Source organism: Eucalyptus grandis, chromosome 1, assembly GCF_016545825.1.
Source record: "Eucalyptus grandis isolate ANBG69807.140 chromosome 1, ASM1654582v1, whole genome shotgun sequence".
Classification (NCBI taxonomy): domain Eukaryota; kingdom Viridiplantae; phylum Streptophyta; class Magnoliopsida; order Myrtales; family Myrtaceae; genus Eucalyptus; species Eucalyptus grandis.
In genome coordinates, this window is record NC_052612.1 from 44,330,036 (window position 1) to 44,347,177 (window position 17,142).

At 40.0% G+C, this 17,142-nt stretch overlaps 1 protein-coding gene across 1 annotated transcript; it reads right to left on the reverse strand.

Annotated features, from left to right (window-relative positions):
* Window positions 1-633: 633 nt before the first annotated feature.
* On the reverse strand, window positions 634-11,524 carry LOC104414559 (zeatin O-glucosyltransferase-like). Its single transcript, XM_039299528.1, has 2 exons — window positions 10,638-11,524; window positions 634-1,072 (listed from the first exon to the last, which is right to left on the reverse strand). The coding sequence occupies exons 1-2, from the start codon at window positions 11,522-11,524 to the stop codon at window positions 634-636; spliced, it is 1,326 nt and encodes a 441-aa protein (XP_039155462.1).
* Window positions 11,525-17,142: the final 5,618 nt, after the last annotated feature.

The window sequence follows — 17,142 nt, forward strand, 5'->3', positions numbered from 1 at the left end:
AGCAATGTATATACCGTCTTTGGATAGATAGAAGTGAGATCCTTACTATATTATATTAACGGGAGCATGTCGGTAAGAGCATGACTGGTAGTTCAGCTTTCTACCTTTCCTCCGTATATAAGAGACTCGTTGGTTCCATGCATGATGATGGACAATAATTCAGATTGATCTTGGTATTAAGTTTTGAAGTACAATTCTTTATTCCTAGGACGTCCGGCACATGAATTAGATATAGCCTCAACCACAATAGTATAATTCAAGAGCCTAGGACAAATCACGATCGAAATTTTTATAATTCTTCAAATAATAATAAATCTAAACCCGTTCTATTAGATCAAGTCAATCATATATTGAGAATACAAAGATAAATCTATATTAAACCTCATTAAAAACACAAGCTCTTATATTATTTTTATATTGCGAATCTGCGATTGATTTTTGTTCATTGAATCACTCATACATTAGGTTTTTATAAAATGTTCTTGTTCTCTCCTCTCTTAATTATGATTTATCATTAATGCGGAAAAAGAACGAGGACAATGGAGAAAATCTATCTACAGATGTGAGCGATGAAAGAGTCCAACTCGGCCCGGGAAACTCCGCCCTCATCCATTGACCCCCGGACAACCGCCCCTAACTCAGCCGCCCTCTTCCTCGCCTCCTCCCTTCCTCGACACCATGAGCGCCTTCACGGCGCCTTCGATGGTGGACGACTTCACGAGGTCGTCTTGGCTCATCCAATCCTTGACGATAAGTCCAATCTTGAGGACTCGTGTGATCAAGACCGCATTCCGGGGCTGATCCGAATGCATAGGCCATGCGAGGATCGGCACTCCCATGCTGATGCTCTCCATACAAGAGTTCCACCCGCAGTGGCTCAAGAATCCGCTTTGTCGCCGGGTGCCCCAAGATCTCTAGCTGCGGTGCCCGGTCCCTCACCACCACCCCTAAATCTCGAGCCGCCACCATCTCTTCGAACCCCTGGGGCAGTTGGATTATCCACGCCTCTCCTCCTCCACCGAAAATGTCCGCCTTATCAGCTTCCCTTAATACCCAGATGAACTTCTGCCCACTATATTCCAACTGATATAGCTAGTATAAGTACCTAGAGGGGGGTGAATAGGTATATAAAGGATTTTTCTTGATAATTGCACAATACTAGACAGTTGATAGATTTGAGACAAACAATAATCAAAGTAAGACTGAGAGAAGAGAAAATTGAACACCCGGTTTATAGTGGTTCGGCTTATTTCAAGCCTACGTCCACTCTTCTGCACTGACAGCCTATTGGCTGGATTCCACTATGAACAAAGAGATGTTACAGCGATGTTCTCCCTTGATTTCTTCGTGTAGATGATCTACCACACTTGCTCAATGTATCACTAAGTATAGACACTCTTTGTGTATACAATTTCGCTCAAAATGTATCGACTAATAATCAAGGTACTTCAGACTCTGGAATTTCTCTATCGATCATGTACTAAAGCAACTAGAACGTCTTCCTTTTATACTCCTTTATGCCATCATACCCGTTGGCACTTACCAAAGGAATTCCTCCAATCTACCCGTTGGACGGAATCAATCAAGAAGATCATTCGAGCTATTAAAGGAACTTTGACGATAGCCCATCAATCACATTCGCCCATACAATCGGGATCTTGGTTTCCAAGAATAGAACCTTCCAAGAATATTTCGTCGACCATCGGATCTTCAAACGATCTTGATTACAAATAAAAGAATCTGTTATTTTTATCCAGCCAAGAGATCTTCTCCAGAGGATAGGACTAAATCCTCAACCAAATACTTCGGCTCGGATTGCCTTCGTCATTGGATTAAAAAAACTGTCAATGAGAATAGTCTTGAGTCTTGAGTCTTGAGTGCTTGAGTCTGGTGATCCGAAAGTCTTCGGACTCTAAACATAAGGTCTGTATTTATCCGAGACTAGACGATAGAAACGTTTTGTCGGCTTCAAAATATTCTGAAAGATTTCTCCAACAATCTCCCCCTTTTTGATGGTGACAAAACTTTCTTGTAGATTTGAACAACTTTGACCTGCAAAACATTACTCAAGCAATATGGCTATCTCATAAAGATTAATAAAACAAACAGACTCTGCATCCACAGAAAAATCGGTTAGTCTTTCATGAGTAAGACCATTCAACAACACTTGATATAAATGCAAACAGTCAAACATCAAAATCCACAACCAAGTCAGTCAAATTCAGGTTCACACTCAAGTCATACTCAAAAACAAATAAACACAAAAGAAATTTAAAGTCAAAGTTTAAAGAGTTCAAATTGCGGTTCTCCCCCTTTTGTCATCATTAAAAGGTGAGAAAAGAGTCAAGTCTCGCTTGGGAACGCGCACAATCTGGAAATCTCCCATCGACCGGACGATGCCTTCCAGGCCTCTTCAAGTCTTCCCGTAGATGAGCCACCTCTTCTCCTTTGGCATTGGCTTGAATTTGAAGAGCGAGGTCTTTCATTTGATCCGCCAGTAACGAAAGATGCTTGTCCAGCATTCTTCATGACTTGAAGTTCACATTCCGAGCATAGATTTGACCCCGCATTCTCGGAAGAACATCAAGGATACGACGAAAATCTGCGGTATTCTCCGTCTGTGTGCTCGCATTTTCTCTTTCGGATGGAGTGAAGGCAGACGATGGAACTTCGTGTAATCGAGCAGATTTGGTGTTGACGTATCATGTCCTTCCTCAGGCATTTGAGAAGCTTGAAAATCTTCTGGATTTGCTGGTGAGCGACTCACACCTTCACTGTTGACAGCATGTGGTGTAGTTCCTCCTTGCTCGCCATCTCCCCCTGTCTCTAGGGCTTCAATTGGGGAAGAGTGATGGTCATGCTTTTCAGTGTCTTGATTCCCTTTCTCTCCAGCTTTATCTGCAGACTTTTCTTTTATTGCTTCTCCTTCTTCTTCAGCTTCTTTCTCTTTGTCTTCTTTCTCTTTCTCTTGTTGCTCCTCTGCTTCTTTGTTCTTTGGTTGTCCCTCTTCTTCTCTCTGTTCTTTTTCCTCTACTTCTTTTCCTTTCTTCTGCCGTTCTGTTGATTCAGATACAGAACGTCTGGTCCTTTTCAATGCAGAGATAGTGAGATCTTCCTCCTCATCTTCATCCTCCAAGATAAGAGTTCTTTTCTTTTTGGATGGAGCACCCATGGGCTCCTTCCCTTTTCTCTTTGATGCAGAAGATACTGGAGTCTTCACTTTGAACTGCTCCATTACCTTATTAAGCTCTTTCAGACGCATTTTTGTTAGCATTTTCAAACCCACCACCATTTTGTCGCATGGTCGAACACAAAGAGTATGTGGAGGTTTAATGTTTAAGTGTCTGAAGATCTTGGTCACAAGACCTGGATAAGGCAATTGGCCCTTGTCCTTCAATATTGCTCTGTACATGTGAAAGAGAATGGTGTGAGGGAGAGAGAACTTCTTCCCTGAATTGATCGCGTACATCAATTTCACCTCGGAGTTAGACACGTCGATCTTGGATGTAGACTTTGGCCTGATACGGATTGATCACAATTTTGTGAAGCAAGATGTTGATGGCATGCATTCTTGAGTAGGTAACTCTTCCTTCGTACTCCCGTCTTTGACAAGTTCCAGTGTGGTATGAGCGATTGAAACCTTGATTGGTTTATATCGTCCTCTTTCAACTCCAATTATGTCTGCCAACATGTCCACATCTACCACATAGACTTGGTCTCGAACACTGAAGGATATTCTATTCGCATCTAAAAAGCTAAGATTCGAATAGAAGTATGATGTCAATTGCACATACCCGTCTGTGGTGTCGGAGCAAAATTGCTCAAGTTGAAGCAGATTGAACTTCTCCCTTAAGTTCACATTAATGGCATCCAGGAAATCGAAATCAACACTCCTAGGGTTTATCACCCCTCGTTTCAACAGTCTGAAGAACAGATTCTCCTGTTCCTTCGATTTAAACAAATCCATCCTTTTTCCCTTCACCTTCGCAGCAACACCCATTCTAGATTGAAATTCACTGAACATTTTATCATCATCGTTCCCGTCAGTCGGATTCAGTCCCGATACACGAGGGTCACTTGGAATGTTCACAAGTGCTTCCTCAGCCTTTCCTTTGGGAGCAATTAAATCCTTCATTCGTCGCAAAAATTTATACTCATTCCCATAATTCTTATCTTTAAGGAAATCATCTATATAGTTCAGCGGAGTCCCAATGCTCTTCAACGCACGATAGAGCTTGTAAATAAAAGAGGGTTTTTGGACTCTTACAGGGTCTGCGTCCTCGATTATTTCTTCCTCCAGTTGTTGACCCGCACCTTGTGGGGTAGATGATGAAGAGTGACGTGGTGGAGAGTGAATCGGGCTCTGTTGCTAACTCGGTAAATCTTCCTCTTCGGTGAGATCGAAATGGGTAGGCCCCTCCCTCATTCTCTCGTGGTCCCCCTGTTCGCAATTCTTGAAGACTTTCTCGAAGAAGACATCCTTCCTTGTCGTTGAAAGATTCCTTTACTCGCTTTCCCAAGAAAAGATGACAACTTTCTCGAAGATGAACACGAAGTAGATACGGGATTGGGAGGAGAATGCCTTTTAGGGTTTTGAAGTTTAAGCGAGGAAAAACTGTATATATATAACTCAGTTTAAAAAGGAAAAACCAATCGGCACAAAGGAAAATGAACAGACGCCTCTTTTTAAAATCGATAATTGCTAAATATTGTTAATCTTTTTGAAAAGACAAGATTCAATTTTTCACAGAAATTATAAATTAACTGAACTAATGATTGTACCTTTTCGAGATTGAATATAATAATAACTTACAGTCTATGGTCATGAATGTCTGAGTCTGAGGGTTGGAGAGTCTCTAGACTTTAACTTCCTCAAGCTTCAAAATGTTGAGTCTGGAACGGATAAAATCGAATTGATTTTTCTCCAATGGCTTTGTGAATATATCCGCTAGTTGATTTTTTGAATCAACAAATTGAATCGAGATTTCTCCATTTTGAACATGATCTCTAATGAAGTGATGTCGAATCTTTATATGCTTTGCTCTTGAGTGAATGATTGGATTTTTAGTGAGATTGATTGCGCTAGTGTTGTCACATCTAATCTCTGTGCATGAGTCTTCAATTCCAAAGTCTTGTAGCTATTGTTTTATCCATAGAATTTGCGAACAGCAACTTCCAAGAGCTACATACTCGCTTCGTTGTTGAGAGAGCCACAGTGCTTTGTTTCCTTGAAAACCAAGACACTGTCCTGCTTCCAAGCAACTGGCAAGTTCCCGAAGTGCTTTTTCTATCAACTCTGCAACCGGCCAGATCTGCGTCTGAATATCCCAGAAGATTAAAGTCTCCCTTCTTAGGATACCAAAGACCGATGCTTGAAGATGAAGCAACATATTTAATAATACGTTTCGCAGCAAAGACGAGATGGGATTCTCTAGGATCGATTGAAACCTAGCACATATGCAAACACTCAACAGAATGTCGGGTCTAGAAGCAGTAAGATAAAGAAGTGAACCAATGATGCTCTCTGTATAGCTTTTGATCAACTTTCTTCCCTTCTTCATCTTTGTCTATCTTCAAAGAACTTGACATCGGTATGTCGGTCTTTTTGCACTTTTCCAGTCCAAACCTTTTGACAAGATCATTAGCATATTTTTCTTGATAAATAAAAGTTCCTTCCTTCAATTGTTTTACTTGAAGACCAAGAAAGAATGTTAACTCTCCCATCATACTCATTTCAAACTCGTCCCCGCATAGACTTAGAAAATTTCCTACACGTACTTTCATTAGAGGATCCAAAAATAATATCATCCACATATATTTGAACAAGCAAAAACTTTTGTTTTCCTTTTTGATAAATAAAGTAGTATCTACTTTACCTTTGACAAAACCATTATGTATTAAGAACTTACTCAGTCACGTCGTACCAAGCTCGAGGTGCTTGCTTTAAACCATACAAGGCATTTTTCGATCCAAGACCGAGTCAGGCTTCTTTAGGTCTTCAAACCCTGGTGGTTGTTCCACATAAACTTCCTCATGGATAAATCCATTTAGGAAGGCACTTTTGACGTCCATTTGGAATAACCTGAAATTTTTGTAACAAGCAAATGCAAGTAATAGTCGAATAGCTTCTAACCTTGCTACTGGTGCGCATAAGTCTCATCATAGTCTATTCCTTCTTCTTGCGTATATCCCTTGGCCACGAGTCTTGCTTTGTTTCGTACGACTCTTCCTTTCTCATTCATCTTGTTCCCGAACACCCATTTAGCTCCAATAACGGTTTTACCTTTTGGTTTAGATGTCAATTCCCGGACATCATTAATGTTGAACTGTCGAGCTCTTCTTGCATAGCTTCAATCCAGCTTTCATCGAGATAAAGCTTCTTCTATGCTCTTTGGTTCAATTTCAGAAATGAGAGCCACAAAGCACTAGACTCTTCACGCCTTTTGGATCTGGTGCGAATTCCTTCATTAATTTCACCGATAATGAGATCTTTGGGATGACCGGACTTATGCTTCCGATTCTTGGTTGATTTGTCTCGGTTGATGATCTCTTTCTTTATTTGAATCTTCACGAACAGCTTGATGCTGGTCTTCCGAGTCGAGATGCTTCTTGAGTTGTAAGCTTTGGAGGGTGCAGGAGCGAGTTCGGACTCTTCATGATGAGTCATTGGATACATCTTGCGTAGAGTCTTGAAATTTGACATTCATTGACTCCTCCACAGGTGGCTCTTCTTGTTATAAACTCTGTAGGCTTTGCTTGATGTAGAATATCCAAGGAATATGCCTTCATCGATCTTTCTTCAAACTTACCAACTCGATCTTTTGCATTTTTCAATATAAAGCATTTGCAACTGAACACATGAAAGTATGAAACAATAGGCTTCTTACCTTTGAATAACTCATAAGGGGTTTTCTCTAGAATAGGTCTTAAGAAGACTCTATTGATGATATAGCACGCTGTTGAAACAGCTTCAGCCCAAAATCGTGAAGAAATCTTACTTTCAATTAAAAGAGTTCTAGCCATTTCTTGAAGAGATCTATTCTTTCTTTCCACAACTCCATTTTGCTGAGGAGTATATGGAGAGGAGAACACATGCTTAAAGCCGATTCATCACAAAATTTTGTAAAATCTTGATTTTCAAATTCACCTCCATGATCTGTTCTTATACTTGAGATAACACATCATTTTTCATTTTGAACCTTTTTAGCAAATTTTTCAAAATACGAAGGTTTCGGACTTACTTGCAAGGAAATATACCCAAGTAAAGCGGGAGTAATCGTCCACAATTACTAGGCAATATTTCTTACCTCCAATGCTCTGGGTTCTGGTTGGTCCGAAGATATCCATATGTAGCAACTGTAGTACATGATTAGTAGAGACATGATTTATTGGCTTAAATGAATTTCTTACCTGCTTTTCCAGAATACATGGAGTGCATGGATCAGTCTTTTGGTATGGTAATTTGGGTAGACCTCGAACAAGCTGCTTTGATGAGATTTTGGCTAATTGCTTCATGTTGACATGACCAAGCTTTCGTGCCATAAGCTTGCTTCGTCTTGAATTGAGATTAGGCATTGCGATTCATTTGGTTTTACATCTAGAAGATAGATATTTCCATTTCTTCGACCCATGAAAGACTGAGTAGAGTCCTTACTGGTTCCAGAACATGTTCCTTCTTGAAAGAAGATCTTAAAGCCAGTATCACACAATTGGCTAATGCTGAGAAGATTGCAATTGAGTCCTTCCACTAGGGAAACATTACTTATTGTGAGATTTCCAATTTTCACAGTTCCAAATCCCACAATACTTCCTTTGATGTTCCCTCCAAATGAAACTTTTCCACCATTTACTTGAACAAGCTTTATGAAGCAATTTGAGTCTCTGTCATGTGTCTTGAGCATCCACTGTCAAGATACCACTTTACCTTTTTCTTGACGGAGACCTGCATTTTAAAAAAGAGTCTCAAGCTTTCTTTGGTACCCAAATTTTCTTGGGTCCTTTGGTGTTAGTAAGATAAACAGTATTAGCCCATACTTTCTTAACGGGTTTCCAAATCATAGGACACTCTTTTTCAAAGTGATCCGGATTGTTGCACTTTGAACACCTGAGGGCATTTCGACCTACAGACTTTACAAAAACTTTCTTGAAATGATTTTTGTAAGTCTCTTTCGAGGGTCTTTCCTTAATTCTTTCTTTTACTTTAGGAAAATCAATCAAGGGAATTGTTTCTGCTGTCATACCTAGACCGGACTTATTGAAGTAAGGTCTTTGAGCTGAAAGAATTTTTTCAAGTTTTCGGACCCTATTGAAAATTTCTTTGAAATATTTGATAAGTCAGTTTTAAAAGGGCATTTTCTTTTAAAAGATTATCTTCATTTTCTTTAAGAGTGGAAACATTCAAGTCTAAACTTTTAACTCTTCCTTCTAAAACGTTTTCCTTTTGTTTTAGAGCTGAGTTTTCCTTTTTAAGTTTGGAAATTCTTTTGAGAGAAGTCTTAAGACTAAAACACAGTTCATCAATGTATTTAGAAACTTTGACAGGAATTTTAAAATTACTTGCCTCAAATTCACTGTCTGAGTCTGATCCAGAATCTGAGTCTGAGTCTGATTGTGCCATCAGACACAGGTTGGCATATTCATCATCACTTTCTTCACACTCGTATCACTCCCGGGTTTCGGCTTTGAGAGCTTTTCGAAACTTTTCAGCTTTCCTCTCTTCTTCTTCGAAGAGGACAGTTGGAGTCTGATGTGTCCTTTTTCTTACATTCAAAACAAACTACATCTTTGTTTGGTTCCTCATCATCAACAGACTTGGTCGCTGTCTTTGAAAACTTTGTTTCTTTGAGTTGAACCTTCTTCCTTTTCTATTCAGTTTTCTGAATCTTCTTATCATGAGAGCAAGCTCCTCATCGTCCATATCATCTTCGAATCTGTATCATCGAATCATCATTTGATTTTAATGCAATGGATTTCTTACCTTTTGGATCTTCGTCTTCATTAATTCGTTCCACTTCATAAGACTGAAGAGTTCCAATCAGCTCGTCAACAGATAGTGGCATAATTCTTTGCGTCTCTCTTATTGAAGTCTTTATGTGATTCCAATCCTTGGAGAGTCCTCGCAGTAGCTTGTTTACCTTCATGGGATCTGAAATTGTTTGTCCTTGATTCTCAAGACCATTGACAATATCTGTAAAACGGCTAAACATGTTAGTTATAGATTCTCCTGGTTTCATTTTGAAGGCTTCATATTGACCGAGGAGAATGTTAATTCTGGTTTCCTTCACTCGATATGTTCCTTCATAGGTGATATGTAATCTGTCCCAAACTTCTTTTGCTGTAACACAAGAAGATATTCTGTTATATTCAGTTGGTGACAAAGCTCAACATAAAGAGTAAATTGCTTTTGCATCGAGTGCTTGTCTCTTGATTATCTCTTCCTGAGTCATTCCGCTGGTCTCAACGGTTTCTTTTCCTCTTTCGAGACCGATGCAGCTTTAGGAGTAATTCTTTTTTCTACAACGTCCCATTCCAGAGGATCCTTTGATCGTAGAAAAGCTTTCATCTTGTTCTTCCAGATGTTGTAATCCTTTCCATCAAAGTAGGGTGGTATGGTATTGCTTTGCCCTTCCACCAGCCCTGGTGCTAGCATACTAGCCATGGATCTTTTACTCTGAAGTAAAACACTTCAAATAACGTGAGTACACAAGCTCTGATACCAATTGATATAGCTAGTATAAGTACCTAGAGGGGGTGAATAGGTATATAAAGGATTTTTCTTGATAATTGCACAATACTAGACAGTTGATAGATTTGAGACAAACAATAATCAAAGTAAGACTGAGAGAAGAGAAAATTGAACACGCGGTTTATAGTGGTTAGGCTTATTTCAAGCCTATGTCCACTCTTCTGCACTGACAGCCTATTGGCTGGATTCCACTATGAACAAAGAGATGTTACAGCGATGTTCTCCCTTGATTTCTTGGTGTAGATGATCTACCACACTTGCTCAAGGTATCACTAAGTATAGACACTATTTGTGTATACAATTTCGCTCAAAATGTATCGACTAATAATCAAGGTGCTTCAGACTCTGGAATTTCTCTATCGATCATGTACTAAAGCAACTAGAACGTCTTCCTTTTATACTCCTTTATGCCATCATACCCGTTGGCACTTACCAAAGGAATTCCTCCGATCTACCCGTTGGACGGAATCAATCAAGAATATCATTCGAGCTATTAAAGGAACTTGACGATAGCCCATCAATCCTATTCGCCCATACAATCAGGATCTTGGTTTCCAAGAATAGAACCTTCCAATAATATTTCGTCGACCATCGGATCTTCAAACGATCTTGATTACGAATAAAAGAATCCGTTATTTTTATCCAGCCAAGAGATCTTCTCCAGAGGATAGGACTAAATCCTCAACCAAATACTTCGGCTCTGGATTGCCTTCGTCACTTGATTAAAAAAACTGTCAATGAGAATAGTCTTGAGTCTTGAGTCTTGAGTGCTGAGTCTAGTGATCTGAAAGTCTTCAGACTCTAAACAGAAGGTCTGTATTTATCCAGACTAGACTGATAGAAACGTTTTGTCAACTTCAAAATATTCTGGAAAGATTTCTCCAACACCAACCCCATGGCGATCTCGCGGATCTGCTCGTCACTCAGCACCGTCGTGGTGCCGAACAACACATACATCACAGAGCTTGGCGCTTGCTTGTCGAGCAACTCCATGCACCCGTGAGCCGATCTTCTCGACCTCTTTTCGGGTAATTTGACCGGGTTGAACGACCCGATTGCCCAGTGCTTGGTTGCGGTGCCGTTTGCTGTTGCGCTGGCATATAAGTCTACGAAACGGCCTTCGACGACCCTGCAAGTGTTGTAGATGCACCCTGAGTGGAATTTCTTGCACTCGTTCTGTGACTCGGCGAACTTCAAGAACTCGTCGGTGGAGGAGTCGAGGAGGGACGGCAAGCCCTTGGAGGCGATGAGCTCCGCGATGTCGACCTCCACCTCCGGCGGGGGTGCCATCCCTATGCTCTCCCACGTGAACCAACAGAGCGTGAACGCGGAAATAGGATTGAATTCATAAATCTCAGCGTTGAGGACCGAGGCAGCGTCCTGGACCACAGAAGCCATCAGTGAGTCGTGGACCACTACGACCCGCCTCGACCCCGAGGACAGGGAGCGGATGAGGTAGGCAATGGGGCCTCGAAGTGACGAAGTGGCATCGAACGCCGGTTGGAGTTGGGAGGGGAACTTGTAAGGGGAACTAAGGCTGGGGTCGGGGGAGAGGATGGGCGGGATTGGTAAGTCGTGGAAGCGGATGTCGCTAGCCGCGGATGAGGGCGGGACGTGGGAGCGGAACTTGGCCTGGCGGTTGTGGGAGGCGGAGCCAACATAGTGGACGGGGATGCCGTAGCAGGCGACGAGGTGGGCGAGCTCGAGGAGCTGGTTGAGGTGGCCTTGCGCCGGAAGAGGCACCATGATCACCGTCACCGATCCTGAGACGTCTTCCATTTTTGGTGTTGGCTCGAGAGGCAAAATTCGGTTTGGGGTGCTGTGTGTTTGTGTTTGAGGGGTAAGCTTTTTGGGTTTTGTAGAGTGAGAATGGAATCCGAAGACAGGATCGTTTTGACCCTTTTTTTATTATTAGTTTATTATTTTTAACTTCATCATATTTCAGGTAAAAAAATTTCAATGGAGATGTGCTATGGGTGGCTCTAAATTTGCCCTTGAAATGGCTTGATCCACTCCCTAGAGTTTCGAAAAGACAATTATCCAACTCCAACTCGTGTATCTCGTTCCTCGTTGTCATCTTATCTCAATCGAATCTCCGTGTTTCACTCCACCTCCACTACCGTCCCGTATCACTCGTCGTCACTGCTACCCTCTCTCCCTCGGTCGACCCCACCCCCTCTCAGGCTCTCACTTCCAGCTTCACTCCCTGGCCCAGCCGCTCCGACTTCCTGTCATTGAAGAATTCTTTTTCCCCTATATTTTCTTTTTAAGGAAATGACGTCATTCTTTTTTTAACATCACAGCTGATTATCGGATCAATTCTAACTCCATGAGACAAATAATATACAATAGGTATTCTAACAAATAGTTAACTCTCAGCATGGATGTCTTCAATAGAGTCGAAATTGAAGAATGCCAAATCACAAAACATCTCTAGTTGCTTTACATCCTTTGGACTTTGGAACACCAAGCAAATAGCCAAAAGGATTCTGGTGGAATGACCTCGACCCGAGCACTACAGGCTTTGAACTCAAAGGTCGAGGTTTGGCAGGTGAGGGTAGAGGTGAACACGAGCAGCAAGAAGCTGATGGCAGATAGAGAAGGTGGGGAGTGGGACTCATGATTTGGGTGATTCCATCCAAATTTTCCAGAGGTGGATTTAGAGCGGCCCTGTATTATTTCCAAAAGATTATCGTATGTATTCTGCTCATCGTACCACTGACTTAATTAATAAAATTACCAGTATGAAGAAGTGAATCGTATCCATGTATTTTTTGATGAAATGTACGACGGGTTCCCTTTTTTTTTAGGCATGTCTGATTGCATCTGTCACAATAAACTCTTGTTATTCAACTCTATCAAGAAATTATACTTGAGCTGTTTTTCTAAGACCCTTGAAACTTTTGGAGAAAACGATTTAGAGCAAAAATTCAAAACCCTAACATTCTCACTACTAATATTTTTGCGTGTTCGATTGTCTTTCATTGTTTTTTTAATTGATGTGGTGATTCAAACTCTCGTATTTTCACGTTTGGGGATCAATTTTCACGGGAGGAAAGTTTTAAAGAAATATACATGTTAGATAAGTGCTCATGTCCTAAAATTTAAATTTCTTTAAAAAAAAAACTATTTGTTTAACATGCTATCGCCAAAAAAAAAAAAAAAAAATAATGATAAGAACAAGAATAAGAAACATACGAAGTTTTATCATTACCAACCAAAAGGAGAAATGAAGTTCGCGTTACTGTACTATACACCTACGTATAATAGAGTAATTGTAAGGGCTCGAATGCTGAGGGGCCCATATTACGGTTCCCACGAAACCATCTTTGATGAGAGCTTTGAGCATCTTTGTCGTGTTGATAGTTAGGACAAGTTGGTCTGCATGTCCGACACTTCTCCTTCCATTTCATGGCTCGCTAGGACTGCAATGACCTGGAAAAATGACGTGTGGAATATAATTTCTGTTGACACAAAAAAAAATTCCCAAGTCTCTAACCGTCGATTCGGACTAAATATGACCGAGCAACACCAGGGCTAAAATAGAATATGCTAAGTTGTTTTGGTCCCCTACTATAGGCAATCGACAAAGCGACGAGAAGTTGCCGATAGGTGGTACGTTACCTAGCGTCGGTGAATGGGACTTGGTTTAGTCGATGAAGGAAATGAAGTTGAAGTGAAGATCGATGAATGGAGAATAAGACAAGTGCTCGAGTTACGAAGAGCCAACAATCTTGGGAACCGCCATAACAATCCAAGCCACGAGTGTGAGTGAATGGGACTTGGTTTAGTCGACGAAGGAAATGAAGTTAAAGTGAAGATCGATGAATGGAGAATAAGACAAGTGCTCGAGTCACGAAACCAACAATTCAATCGTGGAGCTCGCACAATCATTGAATGAAAATGGCCGAGAAACATGGGTTGTAGTAACTGCCAAGTACAGGAATTGCAAGCTGCGGAAGTAACCGTCAATGTGGGGCGAGTGGTGATACCATGATGGTCGAGTGGTAGGTTTTTCAGTAACCTTTTATAAATACATATTGCTTATTTTTTAGAAGTCACGTAGGATGTTTTTTGCTTTCTTTATGATCGTTATTAACTACTTGTAGTAGTATAAATGCTTAACTTATAGTCTGTAGAAGGACTTGTGAATCAGCCGATGAACATCAGTTCTTCAATTTTATGTTCACGTTATCTTTACATTTTAGTATCCCCTTACATAGGTGGCCACCATTGCCATAAGTCTTCCCACCTTTAATTTTCTCCTCGCCTTTCCTATTAAAAAATCAGCAAAGGGCTCCCTCAAATCCTTTGTTGGTTGGTTTATTGATCTATCCATCCTTTAAAAGGTATTTTATCGACAGTTTCTATGAAACAATTTTAGAAAAACTTGTGGAGGGGCCATGAATCCATGTCCGAGGTCAGCAGTTCATAACTCTCTCTATGTAAAGGTAACAATGTTCAATAATGACGTAGATATCAATTTGAGATTTGCTCACGACATGACTCGGAATTTGTAATCTTGAAAAAAAAAAAATGAGCTTTCATTTATGTTTCCTTCATGAACTTGCTTAGGCACCAGCATAAAATCCAATTTTCCCATCCTTAAAAAGCCGAACAAGTTTAATTATATTGAATTGTTTTTGATAAAAGCATCCTATATTAGTAATTTACATTGATAACTATCGCATGAATAGAAACATATCTCTCTGCTCGATCTCATACGATCTCAAGCATTGATGTTTCGGAATTTCTCCTTCCGGCATATATTCCCCGCAAGAATCTTGACTTTTCCATTCAAGCTTTAAAAAGTGCTACTATTGTAGAGAAAAATGCAATTCACACATGCACGTCCAGCACATGGACTCGGTCGTCGTCCTAGTACATTCATATCGAATCTCCAAGATGTGTATCATCAAATGGAGAGAAATTACTGTGAACCCAGTTAACTATTTTTGGATTTCGACAATCTATCGTTTTTGGGTTATGGTCTTTATCAGCAAACCTGCACATGATTAAGCAAACGAAGAATTGATCGAGAGATTATCCCAAGTTCTCACAAGTAGAGATGAAATAGAGACACTTGTCGTGATCTACTACTACTACAACGGCGACAACATTAAAGGACAACTCTCTTGTTCTTTGGTGGTTGATCACTTTCTGTGGCCACCAAATTGTTGATCATACTATTGCCCTTGATGCCGTCCGCGATTGTCTATTGCGATTTTGAAGCTTGACCAAAATGATATATTTTTATATTTTCGTTTTGTCCTTTTGAGGCTCTCTGTGATTAGGGACCGACATATGAACTCTTACCTAATGGGACAAACTGAAAAATTGATCATGAAGTCCACAAAAAATTCTATCGATTTTGAGTTTGTCATAATGTGTTTTTACACGAAGAGTTACCGGTGCCTCAAGCTAGTCCTTGACAACAACTGCATATCCCTATAAGGCTATAATCCAGGATAAATCACGATCTGGGCTCTCTGTAACTCTTTGAATACTTAGCTTTGGAACGATAGCGTACATGAATGGGACTTAGTTTAGCTGACGAAGGAAATGAAGATGTTGTAAAGATCGATGAATCGAGAATAAGATAAGTGTTCGAGTCACGAAGCCAACAATCTCAAGAGCAGCTGTAACGATCCATTCAATGGTGGAACTCGTACAATCATCGGATTGTGAAGCCATAAATCTTGAAAGCTGAGAACGATAATGGCCAAAAAGCGTGGATAACCGTTAAGAAGTGGAATTGCAAGCAACCGAACAAACTATTGATGTGAAGCAAGTGAGGATATCATGATGGTCGAGTAGTGGATCTTTCAGTAACCTTTTGTAAATACATGCTGCTAACATTTAGGACTCACGCAGGATGTTATTTGCTTTCTTTGTAACCGTAGTGTAAGTTTGTAGAAGCGACCGCCAATCAATCAATAACTACTCATAGTCAGATGTAAAGCAAAGCGAAGGTCCAGATATGTCAGAAGCAACTTCGTGAGAATTGGGTTCTATAGCCTGGTAGTTTTCAACTGTTGGGCTGCTCTGTTGGGGCCAACAGCATAAGCATATTTGCCTCTTTTTTCTTGTAATCATTTTTTGAGTAGTAATGGTATGCAAATGATCCGAGACTTGATCCTATTGGTGGACCAAATTGCATAGATTGAAATGAGAAGCCAATACCATCCAACTTGGTAATCGAGCCAAGACCAGCTTTTTTGTTACTTCTAAACCCATGCCTACATACTCCCCCCCCAAAAAAAAAAAAAAACACTTAGAACCCTGGACTTTGTAAGTAGCTTTGATTGAACAGCTTGCACGCAATCAAGCAATTGGTAAATTAGAATAGGAAACTTTAGTTCCTGAATTGGAAATCCTACGACCTTCTAACAAATCATAATAACCATTCTTTTTTTTTCATATTCGATATATTTTCATACTATGTATAATTACTAAAGTACGAGACCTTGTCCACAAACATATTTAGAGATTAAAGTATACACTATTAATTATGCAACAAAGAAATTTCCACGAGTGGCTTGATTTGGGATTTTAGTTATTCAATCTCTCGCTAACCATCTAATTAAGGGTCAATCAAATTGCTTATGGAATTCTTTTTTTGTGGACGGTATATGATATAGTTAAACTTTATTTAATTATCCGCAATGACACTATATATAGTGTCATTTAGAAAAAGAAGATGACAATTATGTAAGACTATTATATTAAGAGGGTGGCTGGTTGAACTTATTATTCTTGGGTTGCAATCCATCCTTCTTGCTAACTCTCCAATCCCGTAGTCAAGTTAAGCTAGTGCCCATCCACAGGAAACCAAGAAATGGTCTCATCGTCAAACATCGTATTCACAATTATAAAAGAAAACCGGTGTATGAATTATTCACAATTGGGACCACTTAATCGCACTTTCTAACATCTTTTGGTTCATCGCAGCTATTACCTAACATGTTACCAAAAAATCCTTCGAAAATCTAATTATTTCAATACTTTAATCTTGAAGTCTTTGGATTTACTACGATCATCACCAGAATTAAAGGTTTTTTTCTCTTTGATCAGCAATGTATATACCGTCTTTGGATAGATAGAAGTGAGATCCTTACTATATTATATTAACGGGAGCATGTCGGTAAGAGCATGACTGGTAGTTCAGCTTTCTACCTTTCCTCCGTATATAAGAGACTCGTTGGTTCCATGCATGATGATGGACAATAATTCAGATTGATCTTGGTATTAAGTTTTGAAGTACAATTCTTTATTCCTAGGACGTCCGGCACATGAATTAGATATAGCCTCAACCACAATAGTATAATTCAAGAGCCTAGGACAAATCACGATCGAAATTTTTATAATTCTTCAAATAATAATAAATCTAAACCCGT